Source organism: Aythya ferina (genome assembly GCF_964211825.1).
Source record: "Aythya ferina genome assembly, chromosome: 1".
Taxonomy (NCBI): domain Eukaryota; kingdom Metazoa; phylum Chordata; class Aves; order Anseriformes; family Anatidae; genus Aythya; species Aythya ferina.
In genome coordinates, this window is record NC_140296.1 from 180,944,988 (window position 1) to 180,964,358 (window position 19,371).

Below are 19,371 nucleotides of genomic sequence, written 5' to 3' on the forward strand. Positions count from 1 at the left end.
TCTCTGTAGCTGTGGTACTAACATGACAACGTACCAGTCCTAAAAGTCATTCCCAGTGTCCAAGAGGTAAAATAAAGTCAGATTTTTGGGGTGTGATTTCTCCTAAAAGAGATGAACAAGTTTTTACTGGTAAAGTTTGCTGAAGAATAAAACACTGGTGAGGGACCGATCCCAAAGTGTTTGGCTGGCTAGCGGCATTGCAGAGACATTGCTGGGGTCTTATTTCATGCACCACAAGTAACAGGAACTGGACTGTATATTAAAAAAATAATAATTTCTACAACATTTTGCCTCATCTAGCGTTTTTTTCTGACACTGAATTGTCTGCCTAGGGAAAGCACTTTTCTTCATGAATAAATAGATGAGAAAATTTCTTCCATAGGACAACCAGTAGGATTACTTAATTTAATTTGCCTTGCTTGATTTCTTTGTTTCTTCCTTTTTTTTTTTTTTTTTTTTTTTTTTTAATTAGATGAAGGTCAAAGAAGTTCTTTCTTTTTCTGAGAAATATTTACACAATCTCTTCTTCCACTAAGAAATGGCAAACGCTCCCAGGAGTGCTTTCTTCATGGAAGAGGCAGCAGAAATGCTTATAGATGCAAGAAGCCTGCATTAAGACCCGTATTGTTTGTTTTATTTTATTCATACAAATAAAGCAAAACATATAAGCAAATAATTGTCCAATTCAGCTGTTACACACTGGTTGCTCTGCAAAATATTCTGATTCGTCTCTGTTGAAATGGATTTGGTGGGGCTTTTTCTGCGCTGCAGCTTATTGACGTGGTACTGAAATGGAATATGAACTTCAACCCGCCGCACACCTGCGTGGGGCAGGGGATCTGGGGACAAAGGACAATGAAAAGGCGTCCCAGTAGCATCCAGAGCCACCTTCTTGGTCTTCATAGCGAGCCCAGTCTCAGGAATTGCAGATCCTCGAGAGCAGGGGATTGTCTGGAGGCAGGCTGACCGCGGTGCAGGACTGGGACGGGGAACATTTAAACACAGAGGACAGACAGGAGTGCCTGGGACCCGTCGGGATGCACCCACGTGTGCTGAGGCAGCTGGCTGAGGTCGCGGTGGGGCCACTCTGCATCTGCTCATGGAGGACACGGCAGCAAGGGGAGGCTGCTGAGGCCTGGAAGACAGAAGGGCCTCGGGAGCCAGAGGCCAGCCAGCCTCACCTGGGAAAAGTAGTGGAGCATGGCCTCCTGGAAGCCACGCTGAAAACACTAAGGGTAGGAAGGTGACTGGGAGCAGTCAGCAGGGATGTATGAAAAGAGAAATCACGTGGCTGTTGCTTACCTTGACCTTACCTTGATGCCATCACCCACAGCGTACTCCTAGGCACAGCGATGCCGTGCAGGCTGAGGTGAGCGGGTGTGAGGCGGCTCGAAGATTGGCTGCACTGAGCTCAGAGCTGTGACAAGTGGCAGCCATCACCCAGGCGGAGGCCAGTCACTCGTGGTGCTTCCCAAGGGGGGGTCCTGGGATGCTCTGGACAACAGGAGGGAGCGCAGCCTTGCAGGTTGTGCAAAACGGGGCGGCGTGGTTGGGCCTTCAGATGGTCGCTGCCATTGAGAGGGACCTCAGCAGGGCAGAGGAACCAGTAACCAGGCGTCTCAAAGAAGGGCACCTGTCCAGGCTCACAGCTGGGGAGGAATAACCACGAGTACCCATACAGCCTGGGGCCAACTTTCTCAAAATGAGCTTTGCAGAGAAGGCCCCGGTGGTCCTGGTGCACCATAAGCCATCACTGTGCCCTTGCAGCAAGGACTGTTCCTAAACATACCTATGTGGTACCTTTTGTACGTTTTCTGCTTAGATTGCAATGGATATTGCAAAGACATCAATTTGGTGTAAGAACTCAACACACACACCACCAGCCACCTCTCAGGGTTTCAGGCTTTCAAAAAGTGCTGTTCCCTACAAAGTCGAGATACCCTGTAAAATGAAAGTAAGCTAAAATCCCCAGTCCAGAGAAACTGAGTTTTTAAAGGGCATTCTATCAGCATATTGGTTATTTCTACATCATTTCTTGCACAGGTAAAATGAAGCCTTAAGTAAAAGGACTTACATCTTAGTTACATTTTCATGTAAGGTAAAGCTTGATGGTTGTTGCCAGTAGTGCTCCAGGTTTTGTGATATTTTGTTCTGCCAAAATAAAAGTTCCAGCACCTTTAATACAGTGACCTCAAAACATTTTACATGGGACTGTAGCATTCAGGTGTATTTGTCTGCTGCTGCTGAACTTAAGAAGTGATTGAGGCTGATTTCATTACCTTTTATTCAACTTCCTAGAAGTTCTCTTGCAGTGAGTTTTTTTTTTTTCCAGAACACTGAAATATTTTCAGTGTTACTAATGGTGAATCTGTAGATTACTCAAAGGATCTCTGAATTGTTCCCGACAAATTGTTCCCAAACACCCGACACACACCAAAAAATAATAATATGCTGCTTTTAGGTTCTTTAAGGCTTAGAACGTGGCCTTGCCCATACTGTGAACTCCATTTAATTTCACAATTAAATTTTAATAAAAATTCTCGTCAGAGCTCACCTCTAAAGACAATCAGATGTGAAATATTGCGTATCCAGCCTAGAGCCAGACTTTCCAGCATAACCACCGAACTTTAAGTGTGTACAGATATATACATATGTGCACTGCAGATGCACGTGGGGAATGTGCACACTGTGACTAGCACACCTGCAGGGCTATCCCCACCAGCACTGGGTGTATGCCCAGTGGCATGACTGTTGTTTATTTCTAACCATGGTCATTACATTAGTGCTGTACACATTAACAGGAACATTATTTTGTCCAGATAAATAGCTTTCTGGATCCTCCTAATCTTTTAATGCCAGCTGTGCCTTCTGGAGATGCCATGCCCATTTTAATGATTAAAGCTTTTCTAAATGAATTTCAGATTTAAATGACTGCTCTCTCAAGACCTTTGAATGAAAATAAAAAATAAAAGGAAACACATTCTTTTTTAATATTCTTTGAAAACAAAACAAAACAAAAAACACATTAACCTGACTACTCACCTTGCTTTATTGCCATGGTGTGCTTCTTGTCAATTATTTTTTCACGCACTGTTTTTACACACTAAGATTCCTCCAGTCTTTTCCATTTTTCGTTTTCACATGGAAATATTTTCTGTCACCCATTCAACCTCCCTTTCAGAAGTTATTTTTTCATTACTGTGCCTGTCCCTGCACTTCATGGGTGCTTTTCCACAGCCTTCCAGGGCTACCTTATTAGACTTGGTGGCACTGGCCCCATTTCTTCCCCCTGCTCCTCAGCAAGCTGGCTGTTCCCTGTCTGACACAGCTCCCCAGCATCTCTCCTGTGAGGCTACAACTTCAGGGCCTCGTAAGCCTATGCACATTTCCAGCACTTTGTTGTTTTGTGCTGATCTGAGCCCAGAACACAGACCTGGCACAGCTCACAACTGCCTCCATCAAAGGCCAATGTACAATCAGCTGCAAGTTTGTGCAGCATGCATTCCGAGAAAAACTCATTTGGAAGTCCCCATTGGAACTGAAAGTATCATTCTGAGCACATTTATATTAGGTTTATTAAATTTAAAAGAACAAAGGAGTTGATAGATTCTTTAGAATGAAACCCAATTGTTATTAAGACAAGGTATTGCTTTCTCCATCAGATTTCTGCAAACGTTTCAGTAAAATTCAGTACATGAAAAATAGGAAATCTTATCCTTAGGTAGTTTAGTGTCCTGTCTCCAGCTGTCATTGGGCTGGAATTACTTTTCTTCGATCCTTCAGATCAAAAAGAAAAAACAAAAAACAAACATCAGTGGTTAGTATTAATAACCTTTTATAAGTCCTTAAGGCAAGTTTTCACAAATATATACCTAAGACAATTGCTTTGGCTCCTTAATAGCAGATGGGACGCTTGCAGTTGAACGCTTCCTGCTGCTCTTTGCTTTCCCCTACGGGCCAGACTCTGCCCAGCGCACCTCATAGCCCAGAGCTGTAAGGGCCACCACAGCGCACACACCACCCCGCAGCAGATTGGTGGGCAAATTCACCTCTGGTAAAGCCTCAAAATCATCCTGGCCACAAAGTTTTCCAAGGAGGAGTCCCTGCTCAGGGCCCAGGTCTCAGCCCAGTAGGCCGAGCACCCAGGGCACGGCTATGAGCAGCACCAGGCCCTCAGCAGGAAGTGGTAGCAACCCGCAGCCCCCACGTTTGGTGGCATCCAGTACGAAATGGCTCATCCTGACATCTCGCCGTGTGTCCAGCAGCAGGAAGGACTTCCCTCAAGGAGCTCGGAGTTGTGTGTTGGTTGGGACAGCCCCAACAGAAGCAGCTCCTTCCAGCACGGCAGTGGTTGTTACACAAACCGTGCAACAACGCGGTCACGTGCAGACATGAAGTGAACACTGCAGAGTCTGTAATAGTCATTGAGCAGCTTCTGTGTAACGAAAGGCGAAGGCAAAACCAGCGTAAATCCAGCAGAGGCCTCGGAAGCATTCCCTGCGTGGACCAGGCAGGGCAGCAGTACCCAACCGTCATGTCCGGGACGTCCAGGTGGCGCTCTTGGGCGCCTTGCAGGTGTGGACATCCACCACCTCCAGGCAGTCCTGGCAGCGCACGGCGCAGCACCAGTGGAACTTGCACTCACACTTCGTCATCCTGCTGACGCGCGCGGTGTCGTAGCCTCGGCCGCAGCACATCACCTCGCAGCTGTCCATGCCGCGGGACGTCTGGTTGCAAACCCGGCCGGCCGTCCCTGGGGACCCTGCAAGGGGAAGGCAGCGGAGGTCACTCGAAAGAGCAGGGGGTGGGTTTTAAGGGAAGACAGAGAGCATACGAAAATAGGAAAATGAGACATCGTTTGTGAGGGATCTGATCCTGCAACATCACATCGCTCCACAGAGGAGCTGTGGGAGGGCTGCCAGACCCCAAACCACTACATCCAGGGCTGCAAGGGACGCGCTGGGCAGTGCCCCTGCTGCTGAAGGTTGGAGTCTCTGCCAAACCCAACACCACAGCAGGCATTTTGGGTGGTTAACAGCCCCTGTGCACACCAGCCCAGGGGGTTGCTGATGATCCATGCCACCACACATCCCCACAGAGCAAGTACAAAGGTTTCTGCTCTTTCCTGGTACAAAATGCACGAAACTATTTACAGCCTGCTAGGGACAGAAGGAGGGCAGGGAGACATCCCGCGCCTCTCTGCAGCTCTCTAGAGCAACTTGAACAGCTCTGCCCATCCCCAGGGGGCACAAAGTGGCTGGAGGCGGCCCGAATGGAGGGCCACGTGCCTGGCTCCCTTGCTAGCTGGCCAGCATGGCACAGAAGAGGGCATGCTGAATGTGTGGTGTGGCCGGAGACACGCTCTGGTCCTTAGGCCTGGCTGCTCTGCCTGGCTGAGCTCTGCCGTCCCCATTTCAGCTCTGTCCCGTTTGCCCAGCTCTGCCCAGCACCGGGGCAGGAGGGGAGCTCAGGGGCAGGCTGAAGCCGCATCTGTTTGAGGGACCACCTGATGTTGGTGTAGAAACCAGTGAAGGACCTGGGAAGATGCAGAGCTGCGTGACTTGCCCATGGTCACATCGGAAGCCTGTGGCAGAAGCAAACCAAACCCTGCTTGCAGGCTACCATGCTCGCCTCGATCCATGAGGCAGCACAAAGAGCTGGAAGAGCTGCACGGTGCTGTGCTTGTGCAGCCCACAGACACATCTATCGCATCCCAGGCTGTGAAAAATGCCTTCAACCAAATAACCACATTTGTAGGGGCTTGTCCTGGGGGTTTACCACACTGATGGGGCCCAGTAACGAAGTCCTGGGATGCCTAGGCTGTGTGATGTGCTATGTCAAGGACAATAATCTGTAATAACAGTGATTCAGGTTAGGTTTCAAACTGCTATGGGAGGAAGACCTCACGCCAACCTCTGCGATAAGGTCAGGGGGATTCATCGGGAACTGCTGCGATGAGGTGCGGCAGCTTTCCCGGGAAGGAGCAGCAGCATTCCTCAGCCAAGCACAGGTTATTTCCCAGCCCCAGAGTTCTGATTTCCAGATGTTTGAGGAAATCACACAGCAGCCAAGAGAACCTGAATGGGAAACTCCCACCCATTCTATGGGAGTTTTGCCACCGACTTCAAAAAGAAAATGATTTCATCCCCTAGCAGATAGTCAAAAGCCAGTATCACCTGATGTCACCCACCACACACAACCAGCAGCACTGTGCCACTAGGGGAGAAAACCAGATCATCCACAGAACCTGGTGAAAGAGAAAGGCTCATAGTAAGGCATGGTTCCTAAGCAAAGCCAACATTTTTGAGAAGTTCAAAGAGCCCCTTCAGCATCTCTGTGGCTCTGCCAGAGCCTGGGGACAGTCCCTGGTCACCTGCCCTCACCAGGGAAAGCAGGACATGGAGCAGCCCATGCTGGGGCTCCACCACTGGGGACTGACAGACACCTCCAACTCTTTGTCAGCATTCAACACACACACTCAGCTCGCCTCAACATAAAACCCTTGCCAAAACAAACTCAGCTACGACACACGCACACACAAAACCCATTCCCTTTCATGAGAGGGAAGATGAGCAATAGCTGACAGAGCAGCCAAGCACACCACGGCACTCCTTGGAGGTGCTCCAGCGCCGAGGCCACCAGCAGAAACTGAGCAAAAGGGCAGGATTTGCTGTTCCTGCCCCGCTACCTGCAGCGCACCTCCTCGTCACGTAAGAGGCAGGACTGTGTTCTAACTCGCAGAAAATTTTCGTGCAACCTCTTTGTTTTTAGTTCAAGTTTCAGAATTGCCATGCCGACACACAACATCGTACCTGCCAAGATATCCACAGGTTGAATACTGCCAACTCCGTGGCCTGTACATCAAACCCTTCCTTTCTTCTTGGTTTGCAGTTATTTTTTGAGCAAACATATGGAAAGTTGAAAACTACTTTCTCTCCATTCCAAAAGCATTATGATGACTTTATTCCTATATAACATGAGCATTTCCCTTCGATTTCTATTGATTAAAAAACTGGCTTCAAGCAATAAAGTTCACGACTCAATATTCACGTTAAATAATGATAATAATAAAAAAGTTAAAACCCTAATAACAATAACCAAGTTTCCACACCTGCATTTTGGAAAACAAATAAATAAATAAAAGCAAGTATTGACAGAAAAGGGGCTCTGAAGACAATTTTTAAATCAAGAAATATTCACGAGTGCCCTACACACACCAGGCAAGTACAGGAGGGTCTAAGGGGACAGGCAGTGCCCTCGGGAAGCAGCCTTGTCTGAAAGAGCTGGGGTTTTGTGGGGCAGCAACGAAGAGACAGAAACATATTGACTAAAGAAGAGCTTATCCAGATTCAGTTAACAGTAAATATGCATCTGACTCCAATTCCCATAGCTGCTAATGGCTGCTGCAGTCCTCCAGCTCCCAGAGGATCCTTGGTTGCTGGTGTGGCCTGTTCCTGAGGGCACCTCCTCAGCCCCTGAGGGACGAGCGCCTGCCCTGACCGAGGGCCGGGACTTCGCCTAACACATTGCCAGTGCAAATACTGGGAGATGTAGACCAAGTATTCACACAGGGAACAACCTAGCAAAAAGTTTCTGACAGAGATCGACATGGGCTTCTCTCCACAGGTTGCACGCTTCGAGTGCTAACACGTCTCACCCAACACCAGTACTCTGCAGGCTGTAATTTAATTTCATGTTTTTCTTTCACTCCAGATTTGGCCTTCCTTATTCATCTCTGAAATGTAGCAAATGGCCTAGATGGGGTGGTAAGGGATAAAAAATAAGAGAACTCCTGTGAAGGAGTTCTCAGACAGACATAGCCACGTGCCCACTTGTTGGGGACACGGGAGACTGGTACCACACGTTCCCGACCCAGGTGTGCCACCCCCGGCCCACATGTAGGCAGAGGCAGCTCTGATGGCACCCAAACCGGGACCAAACGAGCGCTGGGAGAAACCTGTGGATGACTCAGAACAGCTTGGGGTACATCTCAGAAGGGTTATCAGCAGGTCCTGAGAACATCTGCACATGGGCAGGGCCCATCTCTTTGCTCCACCACCACCTTCAGTGGGCCAAAGCCTTGCTGCTACAACAATTGCAAAAAGTCAACCCTTGCTCGCCAAGGCGATTTCATTATCTCATCCACCTTGGAGAGGTGCTCTCGCAACTCCATCCCAGCTACCCCAAGCACATAACTGAGCTCAGCCTGCACTAAACCTCGGGGTGAGTTAGGTGGAGGTCTCCCTGCAGGAAGAGGTTTCACTCAAACACTGCCCAAGTTTTATGGGTGCTCTGCACAAACTAATTTTTAATAAACTTGCTGGATTGATTTTTCTTAGGAACACATTACTTTGCTTTAACAGACTCTACAAACAACAGCCCACAATAGAGGATCTACCAGTGAACTGGTGATGTCCATGCTATGGCTGCTCATGCACTTATTCCCAAAGCATTCTCCGCTTTTGCACCGTGTTCAAAATGTGATAAACTTGCTACAGTTTTCAATCAACCTAGCCTGCATGGATGGCAAAAGGGCAACATTTAAAAAATTAACCTGTTTCTACCAGAAGTTTACAGGCAGACAAAGGGGGCTTTTGTTTAGGGCATTTCTGAGGTGAAGTTGCACATTAGGGATATACTAGTGCATCCTACACCTGGGCTGCCACCAGTGAAACCTTCACTTTATTTCTTTTTGCAGCATTATCATCTCTAACCAATCTCTCTATGTATAGTGCTGGATATGCTTTTACTGATTTTGGCAGCTGGCAATTCATGTTAATATAAGGGAACACCATGCAAAGCATGTCAAAATTTGTAAGTTCACAACAGGGTTTTCAAAAGCCCTCTTGGATGTTCAACCTCTGCTTCTATTGACCTATGAGTACAAAAACGTGGGGAAAAAATGATTTTGGCTTCCACATGAGCAGAATCCAGTGACTTCTGAACACTTGTGAAAACCTTCCTTCGGTCCTTTTCTAAAAGTCGTGCAATCTTAATGCTAGATAGAAGTGGTTGGCTTATTATGCACTCTTGCTATTAAGCGAGTTGCTATTAGTGGTTGCCACAAATTATCTTTCTCCCCAAAGCAATGACTCCTCTTTTCCTTCTAGGAAAAAAATAATAAAACAGCAGTTTTCACTTTGCTGGGGTGATTCATGTACGTACGTCCAACTGCCCCTCCCGGACAGACTACTGGGGTGTATCCAGTGACAGCACCCTCCGATGGCTGCCTGCCACCAGAGAGAAAAGCCAAAGCTACAAGCTCCAACAGGAGGAGGCGAGATGCGGGGTTTTTTGGATAGATCGCTGGTGATACAACTCCCGAGTACCTTTAATTTACTGGTTTATGTGTATTAACACACCCAAGCCACAGAGGATACTGGCTTTGTCATTTCACAGTCTGTGAAGCTGTCTCCTGGTCAAGCTGCAGTGCTTCATAAAATGTGCTCTGAGAATCCTTCGTTCAGCCCTGATACTAATCAAACTCCAGATTCACAGTTTTTCTGAAGCACTAAATTGCTTGAATTCCCTGGAGAATGAAAGGCAGAGCTATATTCAAGGGCACGATAAAGTACTGTGGTATTACATTTAGCTGACACTGAGATGCTGTCCACATATTTCCAAACTCAAACTTCTATAATCTCATTTCATTTAACCTCCAATCATCTAACAGGGCTAATGCTCTGGAGTGCTCAACAGGGCAAAATAAAACTAATCAAGAAAAAATGCTGCTCAGCTGCTGATATTATCTCTGTTGAACTCAGATCAGCTTGTGTTTATCTGATTCCTTCTTCGCTCCATGAGAGCGAAGGCAATCCCGCAGAATTGTTCCTGTTCCCACTGAAGGTTTACTACAGCTTTCCAAAAATGTGCTCTTCAAAACAACCACATTCTCAGGATTCTGAGCGGCAAAGAAACGCCTCATCTGAAGTGTTATCTGGGGATGAGCAAAAGCATATGTCAGGCTGCGATCTCCGGGCGGGCTTGACAGCATCAGGTGAGCGAGCAGAGCACACCGCGGTGACAAACGCCCAGTCTCCTCCACGATAACAAGCCTGACATGCTAGGCTAGGCTTACTGCAGAGATGATTAAATGGCTTTTTGACACAGAAGTGGCTCGTGCACTGACTCTCCTTTTAAGGGGAAAAATATCACAGATCTTATAGTGAGAAAAGCAGCTTCAAGAAATGAGTTCTGGATAAAACCTAGTCTGCAAAGAATTCAAGTTCTGAATCAATCCTAGTCTCTGCACAATGCCACAATATGCCCATTTATTCACCTGGATTAAAGTATTAGATTTTATGGTGTCGGTCACTACTCAAGGAACAACGTGCTCTTGTGCAGGTAATAAGTACCACCTGCAAACGCCATAAATAACATTTAAAATTACCTTGACTACTTAACTAACCAGGAACACTACACAATGTAAGTGTACTGGATGAAATTCTGGGTTCACTGAAGTCAATCGTACATGACCAGGATTTCACATATTGTTCTTATTTAAGTACAGTTGTTTTGCAATGCTTGTTCCAAGTAAACTTGGATTGTAAATACACAGTGGTGCCAAAAAGAGCTAAGCTGCATTGCTATCCAGATACTTATGGATGTGTCATACCGGGTGCACTCTGGTACGTTATACAACCTATTAATTAGTTCCACAGCATCTTTCATACATTACTCAGTCTCTCTCTCTTTTCCAAATTTATGTGTTTGTTGTTGTTGTTGTTGTTGTTGCTGCTTTTTCTTTAGTTGTTTTTTAGTTCTTAATTGGCACATCAGGAAATGCTACATGCTGCTGCTCAACAGCTGTTAGCATGCTTAGTGCTGCTTGGCAATGCCTTGAACCCTGGAACTTTGTTAAGGGTGCCTCTACTGAAAGCCTCTACTGAAACCTCTGAAAGCAGAAACATCCAGTGTTAACAGCAGCCCTGAAACTTCACCTCTTCCCACTGGGGCTGGCATGACTCTACAGAAAGCATGATAGTAGTCATGGACCGAGCCAAGGCTCACTTACAGAGAGGAGTAAGCACTGTGTCTTTGGATGCAGGATGCTGTGCCCCACTGACCTGTGCTCCTGCAGTCACCTGCACATCCTCTGACCTCTTTGCACCATGCTATGGTGCATTGACTGGTGCCAGAGCAGAGCTGCCAGATCTCATGCCTGTGGGGAGAGGGGCGTCTGCAGCTAGGGACTGTCCACAACGAGCTGTGAGGAATGTGCAGATAAAGGGCACCTGTCTCTTGGGAGTTTACAATACAGAAGAGAAGCAGTGTAACCAAGATGGTACCATGGGGACAACACAGGACTTGGTTCTGCACAGGACCTGGCAGCTCTGCACTGAGCTATGAAATATGAATATACACATGGCTGCATTATGGCATGGAGCAGCCTCCAGAGCATAGCTCAAACTTGTCCCAAAAGCAACCTTTGCCTTGCAGAGTCTCCATGGCTCCATAGTATCTGGAAGAAACTGCTGAATTGTATTAGAACTGGCTATCATACATCTAGAGACATTGCGGATCTATCATTCTTGTGCAGAGCCATCCTTCCAGAACATTTTCCTTCCTGTTTCCTGCTGGTTATATGCATGGATTTATATATATACACTCATTAATAATGATATTTTTTGACCTTCAAAGTACAAATGTCTGAAATAAAACCATTCATGTGTAATGATAGAGGCTTACCTACATCCCTGTCCCTGATACAGTAGTCTGGAGAGCTTTCAAAGTATACCAGGTCATTCTTAGTTGGCTTCTTAAATCTCTTATTAGCCACAGTGAAACCCGTGCCATCTTGATTCATGACCACCTGAATCGCTCCATTGTATTTCTTCCACAGATAATCTCCTGTTTTCCTAAAGTCTGCCATGGCCAGCCAACAGGTCCTTAGAGTGCATGATCCACTCACACCGTGACATTTGCACTCCTGTTTCAAAAACCGCTTCACGGCCTGTTTAGAAACGCAGTAAAATATACACAGGTAAAACAAACTGTCATTTAAGCTTCTCAATCCTTTTCCATTGATCCTGTAATGCCAGGCTTGCAATGGGTCTTGAAACCACGGTCTGTAGTGACACCCACTGGTAGCATCAAGTTAGCCTCGCATGGTTGGTCTGCTCTGCTTGCTTTACTCAACCATACTACCAATCCTCCAAGGGTGTCCTTGCCTCCCCCCCGCCAGTCACCCCAAAAACCTCTAGCACCCTATAATGCCAGATCACAGCTCGGACAGAAGGAAATAATCTGGGTAATGAACAGAATCACTCAGCCCCTCGATAGGCGAAGGCACCCCATTGCACCATTGCTCAAGCTGAAGCACCGCCATACTGAACGTCCCTATCTCAGCTTCATGGAGTTGCTCTTTGACATGGACACTTACGTTGTATGGAAAAAAAATCCAGAGAATACTGTGAGATTTCCAGTGTTGAATTGTTAATGGAAATTGTATTGCAGTCAGGTCTAAATTTACCGTGAAAAAGTTGACGATACAGTCCGACTCATCAAACAGCTCTTAGGCATGGTGTCTAAATGCCTATGCAGATGTAGATGGTGTTTTAATTACTGCCTAGAAAATCATAAGCATTTCATATTGAAGTGTTTTTACAGAGCCTCTACAAAACACCGTATCTGGGCTAGGCATTTGATCCACATACAATTTAGAAATAAGATATTTGTAAAATGCTTATAAAACTTTTTAACAAACATTTTAGAGTACGACCTTCATTAGTTTGCAGTGATCACCTTCATCATTAATTCAATGTCTGGATAGCATGAAAGCCATTTCAGCTTCATCTCAAACATTTAAGCTATCTATATGATGTTAGGGAACAACAGATGGGTTCATATACAATAAATAATTCATTCCTAATTCTGAAGACATGGATATCTGATCTATAAATATTATGCCTTAAAGGTTCATGAAATATGAACGTTTTAGAGTTTGTACAAGAGGAACAGAATCATAGGAAGAGGATAACAGAGAGAAAAGGTGTGTGACCAGAAGTGACACTGCTGCATAGCAGAACAGCACTTCCCATTCAAGCACTTGGTGATAAAGTAAGAATGTGTTACGTAGCCAAAGTACGTTTCTTTTTCTTTCCAACTGGTAAGTTGTATTTGTGACAACTTCAGAGAAAAAGTAGGACTGGAATTCTGCTCAGAAAGGGATTTAAGCAGATGCTTGGTTTTAATTATCTGAGAAACTACAGCTAAGTTTGAAAGAACTTGTTGGACTGAGGCCTTGAATACCTGAAGCACATCAGGATGCAGCACTTATTTTGCCGGTGGTGCCCCTGTACTGATACACAGCATATTACTTTGCATGATTCCCATGAGATTACTACAAATACTTATTCACTGTATTTTTGAATTAGTAAAATCTGAACAGTCTAGATTTAAGAGGAACCTACCAACACGGGCCTCCCCTTTTGTGGGTGTGAAAAAACCTTGGCTTGTGGGTGGGCTGGGGTAGTGAGGTGCCTGCAAAACTCAGCCTACACCACTGAACCGTGGGTGCAGATCAGCAGCACTTTCAGTAAAGCAGGCCCTAAAGCATATGAGAATGCATTGATTATTTTTAATAAATCAAAAAGCCTACCTGCTTACCAATGCTGTTGTACTATTTTGCATATATATATATTTACATTTACTAAAATATTTGACCATCACAGAAAGAACTTCCCAGTATGGAGCTAATTCTCCCCCATGAAGTCTTTGCTTGTGCAGTAGACTGCAGCCTCTTTTGGGCAGTAACATACCAGCAGCTATATTAGCTTGGCTCCCCCCCAGTTGTGTACCACAGCCGTGTGTATCACTGATCTGAATAGCCTCATCTGGCTGTGTTATATACTAGTTGTACCTGCTGGTAACAAACAGGTGCAACAAAGGTGTTCTTGAAGAAAAATCATTTGTTTTCAGTACAATTCATGACAATTAGATTTTTTTTCTAATACAGGCTAGTTAATGTAAGACATTTTAATAGTATATTAAGGGAACTTTTTAATACAAAAAGATCAGAATATGAACAATTTACTTCCTACTGAATGTATTAAATTAAGAAGAACAAGACACAAAAACCAAGAAGGCTCTTCGTCTTAGAAGCGCTAGGTGTAGCAATAAAAAATATCTTTCTGTATTATTTCAAATGATATGGATGCAGGCAATTTTGAACACATTTTGAATAATGAAACAGCATATTCCAGCTCTGTGCACTACTCTTACTACGTATCATCACCACCGCCAAATATTGGTGCATGACTTCCTCAGCCCTTGCACTAGCAGTGGGCGATATGCCTGGCAACTACTCCCTCCAGTCACTTGCAATAAATAACAAAGTGAGGATTCTTTTTGTTGAAATTAAAGAATGGGATTTTCATACAACGTTGAGAGAAGGGTTTTTGTTGAGAGCAGGTTGAGGCTGAAGCCTTTTGGAGTTACATGTGTTATGACTGTTTTCTTAAAAATTGAAGTAATTCTATTTCATCTCTGCCCATTCTGTGTGTTGGTTTACCATACACACGGAGGAATAGATAGTAATGTTTTTTTTTTTCTCCAATGGTATTTTGAATTTACTCATTAATAATCCAGCCTGCTCTTCAGTGTGGTCTTCAGCCTCCCTTCGGAACTTCTATTTTTTCTTAATCAGAAGTAAAAACTCCATATATAAGGGTCAGCTGTAAGGATTAGGCTCAAAACAAAACCTCCACCCACAATGACCCTATGAAGAATTGTTCTTTTGTTCATCTTCCTACAGAAGGAATCACTGAATGGACTTGGAGGGGGGCACTGATGAGCCATAGCTCTTTCTGTATGTGGAACCCCCGTCACACTGAACCTTCAAGGGGGACGGAAACGGCATCTTGGTCTTCCACTCATCCCGTACTCTTTCCTAACCGTTGAGACTGGCCAGCGAGAGCCAGCAGTTACCTGCCCAGCGCCGTGAGAGCTCACCGAGAGCATTTCCAGGCATCAGGGGGATGGACACCCACCTTCCTTCCAGCCCTGTTGTTGTGCAGGTTCATCAGCGCTCTCGCATCTTTGCCTTTCCTCTCTTTGGCATCCACGAAGGCCCTGGCGAATTTAATGCCGTAGTCAATGTTATCGCTGCAGCCGCCCCAGTCGAAATGGCCCTTGCTGTCCTTTGCTGAGCCTTTCTTCTTGGGATCGCAGGAGCAGGATTTCAGCTCTCCTTGGCTACATGCCCTCGTGATAGCAAAAACTACCCCGGCGGAGGAGATGGCGTGGACAAAAGCAGATTCCCGACTGCCTGAAACAAAGAGGCTGCTTTACAAATCATTGAGGTTGCTGCTCTGAGCAGCTATCCTAACAGTTAAAAGTCAGCTATGCTGGACTTTTTGCTAAGCAAAAGACAAAACTGGGCTGAAATCGCACAAATGCATGTTCCCCGGAGTCAGAATTAGTCATGGCTTAAACTTGGACCCCTCCCTGGTAAAAGCTCATCAATATAGTGTTGAAGTTGGAAAACATTATAAGTTTGTTCCTGATATTGATTAATTTACTTTCACGGATCAGTTGTTTTGCACAGATACATGAACAGGACAGCTGGTGTTTCTATCCTGTTTCGTCGATTTAGAAAAATATATGAAGTGCTATTTCAGAGAGCAGTTTAAGAAGTCATTAAACAGGGACACTGAAACGACACGTATGTTGCAAAATCCTGCAACCGACTTTTGAAACTAGCTTTCCTCTTCTGAGGCACTTGGAATAATCTTGCGTGCTTCAAAGACAGTAGTGAGAAATTTGTGGGGTCTTTTTCCTGAGGATAAGTTAAATTTAACTTTTCTGTCTAGAGCCAAGCCTTGTGGCCTTAGTTCATGCAAACAAGTTCTGTGAAATCAGTGGCACTGCTTGTGTAATACTCCAGGCAGGATTTGGCCTCGCAGATGTGACTTCCACACCCCAACTGCTCAGGCAGTTTTCCCTCCTCTTAATGAAGTTAATTTATTTTATCAAAGACCGTCAATATTTCTAGCATATGCCTACTCCAGGGTACCTATTTCAATGCAAAGATTGCATAAGTTTATTTTTTAAGTCTATCTCTATAAGATGCAATAATGTACAATACAGAGCTCTTGTATTGACACAACTCTCTCTATGGTAACGGGACATTTTCAGCCTCAGGAAGGTTTTTAGCACACAAATTGTGCAGTAGCTGGGGCCACTGGCAACGAGCAATACCCGTTCTGAGCAGTCATCACCCTTAGATAATATCATCGCAGTAAGCAGGACCCCAAAGAGGCAACGATGTTACCTGTAATTTCATTTTAGGGAAAACAGGATGACTTCAGCATTACACCATATAGCTTATTGTTGAGTTTTTATATTCCAGCAGCATCTAGGTGCTTCAAATACGAATGGCCCCTTGAGTTCTGTGTGCTGTGCAAACCTTCAGCAAACTGCAGCTAAAAATTTGCAAAAGCACTGGGCGAACCCTGCCTTTCCTACACTGGCTTCAAAGTCACGCAAAAGAAATCTTGGCTTGTTACAAATCACGCTCTTTGGAAAATTTCATTTCTGAGAAAACATGCTCAGAAACTTTGCAACTTCTTAGCACGTTAATTAAAAAGAAACACTTGATGTCGTTGGAAGAAAAATGTTTCATTTGAGTTTATTAAGTTAATCAAAAACATTTCAAATTAGAGCAATATCAGGCAACGCTTCCCATTGCAATCACTGCCTAATCAGGCTCAGCGTACAGCGCAGATGCCTTGTGTCTGACTTCTCTCCTATAAGCCTGCAAGTGAAAATTCCAGTTCTGGGCAAACTGCACTTTGACTTGTTTATGACACGGCCTCCTCGGAACCGGGCCGTGCTCCACCAGACACAAACCTCATCCAAAGCTTCAGCTGAAAACTGCGGGTGACGTCGGTGGTGACTCAGAAATAATTGCTGCGGGAGCACGAGGCTGGTTATGGGCAGTCACCGTTCGGCGGGGCTGCAGGGGTGCGATCCCACTGCTCAGCTCCCTGTGGCAGGAACACAGGCGCCCTTTGGGAGGCCGTATGCTGCTCCGTGCCTCCCAGGAGAAATGCTCCAGGAGGGACCGGTACATGGGAGGGGTTGTCACCTGCCATCCCTGTCCTGGTGAGCTGGGATCCTCTTGGGATGCCAACAGCCCCTTCCAGCCCACGGCGTGGTGCTGGGGTCCCCAGCTGGGGCTGGGCGGCTGCGCTCTGGAGCCCCCGTTTCTCTGTAGCCCTTTTTGGGGTGCAGTACGTGCTGAAACAAGGAGATGCGGGAACTGCATGGCCAACCGCTAAAATACCCAAATTCTCTTTCTGAAACTCAGGTCTTTATGATTTAATGGTGGTTTTTAAGCAAAGCAGTGCTTCTTATCGTAGGATCCCAGAACAGTTTGGGTTGGAAGTGACCTTAAAGACTGCCAAACTCCAACCCCCGGCCATGTGCAGGGACACCTCCCACCGGACCAGGCTGCCCAAAGCCCCATCCAGCCCGGCCTTGGACACCTCCAGGGATGGGGCACCCACAGCTTCTCCAGGCAGCCTTCCCCAGCGCCTCGCCACCCTCTGAGGGAGGCACATCTCATCTTCCGATGCCCGCACGCCTCGCCTCGCCCCTCGCTTCTCCCCCGGGGGGTGCCGCGGGTGCGCCCCGTGCCCCCCAAACCCCCACCCCGCGCCCCCCGTCCCCTGACCCCGCACTCACTGCGCTGCAGGACGCGGCCGAGCAGGCGCTGCCCCCGCTCCAGGGCGCTGCAGTCCCAGCGGTGCCGGCGGAACTGGTGCTGGCACTCGGCCGTCCAGGCGGCCACGCCGCGGCCGATGGAGAGCATGGCCTCGGGGTGCCGGCGGCACAGCTGCCGCTGCCGGCTCACCAGCCCCGGCACGTTGTCGCACATCACCCGCGACGAGCCCACGGCCCCCATGTACCTGCGGGAGGCAAGCGGCAGGGCAGCGGCACGGCAGGGACAGGAGCAGGGACAGGGACCCCCCTCCCACCCCATTACATCCCCCCCGAGCTCCGGGGGTCGCAGCAGCCCAAAGCGGCGCTTGAAGAACCAAATCAGGAGCCCTGAGCGAAAATTAAACGGCACCACCAGCGGCTCCCAGATGCTCGCTGTGAAGCCCCGGGTGCCCCCCGGCGGGTCCCGTCCCCCGGGCCCCCCGGCAGCGCTCCCCCCCGGCCCCTCACCACCACGAGGAGCCGACCCGCGGCGCGGCGCAGAGCAGCAGCAGGGGGAGCGGCCCCCACATCCCGGCGAGCCAGCTCATGGTGGGAAGGCGGCGGCGCTCCGCATCGGGGCAGGCCGAGGGGAAAGCCCATGGAAGGAGGGGGCGCCCGGGGGGCCCCGAGGGCTGGAGGCGGCTCCCTTTGGGGGGCCGGGGGGGGCCGGGGGTCCCCGCTCCCCGCCGAGCCTCCCCTGCAGGCGCGGCGCAATGAGGGGCTGCCGCGGGCTGGGTGGGTTCGCGCTGTGTGCGCGGTGTTTTTTTTTTTTTCGTTTTTTTTTTCCTGTAAGTCTGATGGATGAAATGATGTCAAGAGACACTCGAGGGAAGAGGAGGAGGAGGAGGGAACACCTCCGCCCGGGCAGGAATCCCGAGGAGCCGGTTGGTTCCCGCTGACCCTACAGGCGAGCGGCCGGCCCCAGGCACCGCGGTGGGGTCGGGGGCTCGGTGCTAGGATCCCCGCGGCCCCCCAGTAAAGGGCCGGGGACCTCACCCTACCTGGGGGAACCGGCACTGCCCCATCCCCTCCCCAAGCCCATCGCGATGCCAGCACGGACCCCCAAAAGCTTTCAGGGGAAGCTGTGTGCTGGTGGGTGCAAATCAGCACATTTACCAACTTCCCCCCCCCCCCCCCCCACAGCAGGACCGCAGCCGCTCCCAGCCCCGCAGCACACCGTGACCCCCAGGGAAAGGCCCGGTCCTAACCCAGGCACCTGTGGCCAGGTCCCCAAATAACCCCCGGAGCACAGCGCTCAGCCCCGCTGCCTGCAGGAGCCGGCCCAGGGGGAAAAGCCGGGCAATAAGGCAAAGGGCGGCGGTGTGGGACCGCCCTGAGGGGCCGCCGCTGCAGGCAGCAGCTCGGGGCTGGTGCCGGGGAGGTGCTGAGGTGACAGCCGCCAGCCTCTAGCGTTGGAGGAAGAAAACGCAAGAAGCGGGTTGTGGCGATGCCTGAGGCGGTGCCGTTCACCTGCTTCTCGATCTAACTTGGGAAACTACGCCCCGAAAACCAACCCAAACCCAAACCAGAGACAAAGCAACCACGCCCCGCAGGAGAGAAGCTCTGGGCTGCAGACTTCGGGAGAGGGGAATAAAGCCTGGAGCATGCCGCTGGTCCTACAGCAGCACTGCTTGGCCAGTAGGAACCTCGGTTCTGGTCACCGAC

At 48.1% G+C, this 19,371-nt stretch overlaps 1 protein-coding gene across 1 annotated transcript; it reads right to left on the bottom strand.

Moving 5' to 3' along the window:
* Positions 1–3,577: 3,577 nt before the first annotated feature.
* Positions 3,578–17,955, bottom strand: WNT2 (Wnt family member 2). The gene is made up of 4 exons (XM_084506896.1): positions 17,689–17,955; positions 14,991–15,268; positions 11,689–11,953; positions 3,578–4,762 (listed from the first exon to the last, which is right to left on the bottom strand). The coding sequence occupies exons 1-4, from the start codon at positions 17,906–17,908 to the stop codon at positions 4,533–4,535; spliced, it is 993 nt and encodes a 330-aa protein (XP_084363022.1). The 5' UTR covers positions 17,909–17,955; the 3' UTR covers positions 3,578–4,532.
* Positions 17,956–19,371: the final 1,416 nt, after the last annotated feature.

Bases quoted from the DNA above. Each gene is read 5' to 3' on its own strand.
- WNT2 (XM_084506896.1), bottom strand. From the start codon at position 17,908: ATGGGGGCCGTGGGCTCGTCGCGGGTGATGTGCGACAACGTGCCGGGG. The intron at 15,269-17,688 runs GTGAGTGCGGGG...TCTTTGTTTCAG, and splicing joins CGGCCGCGTCCTGCAGCGCA to GCAGTCGGGAATCTGCTTTT. The intron at 11,954-14,990 runs GTGGGTGTCCAT...GTTTCTAAACAG, and splicing joins ACAACAGGGCTGGAAGGAAG to GCCGTGAAGCGGTTTTTGAA.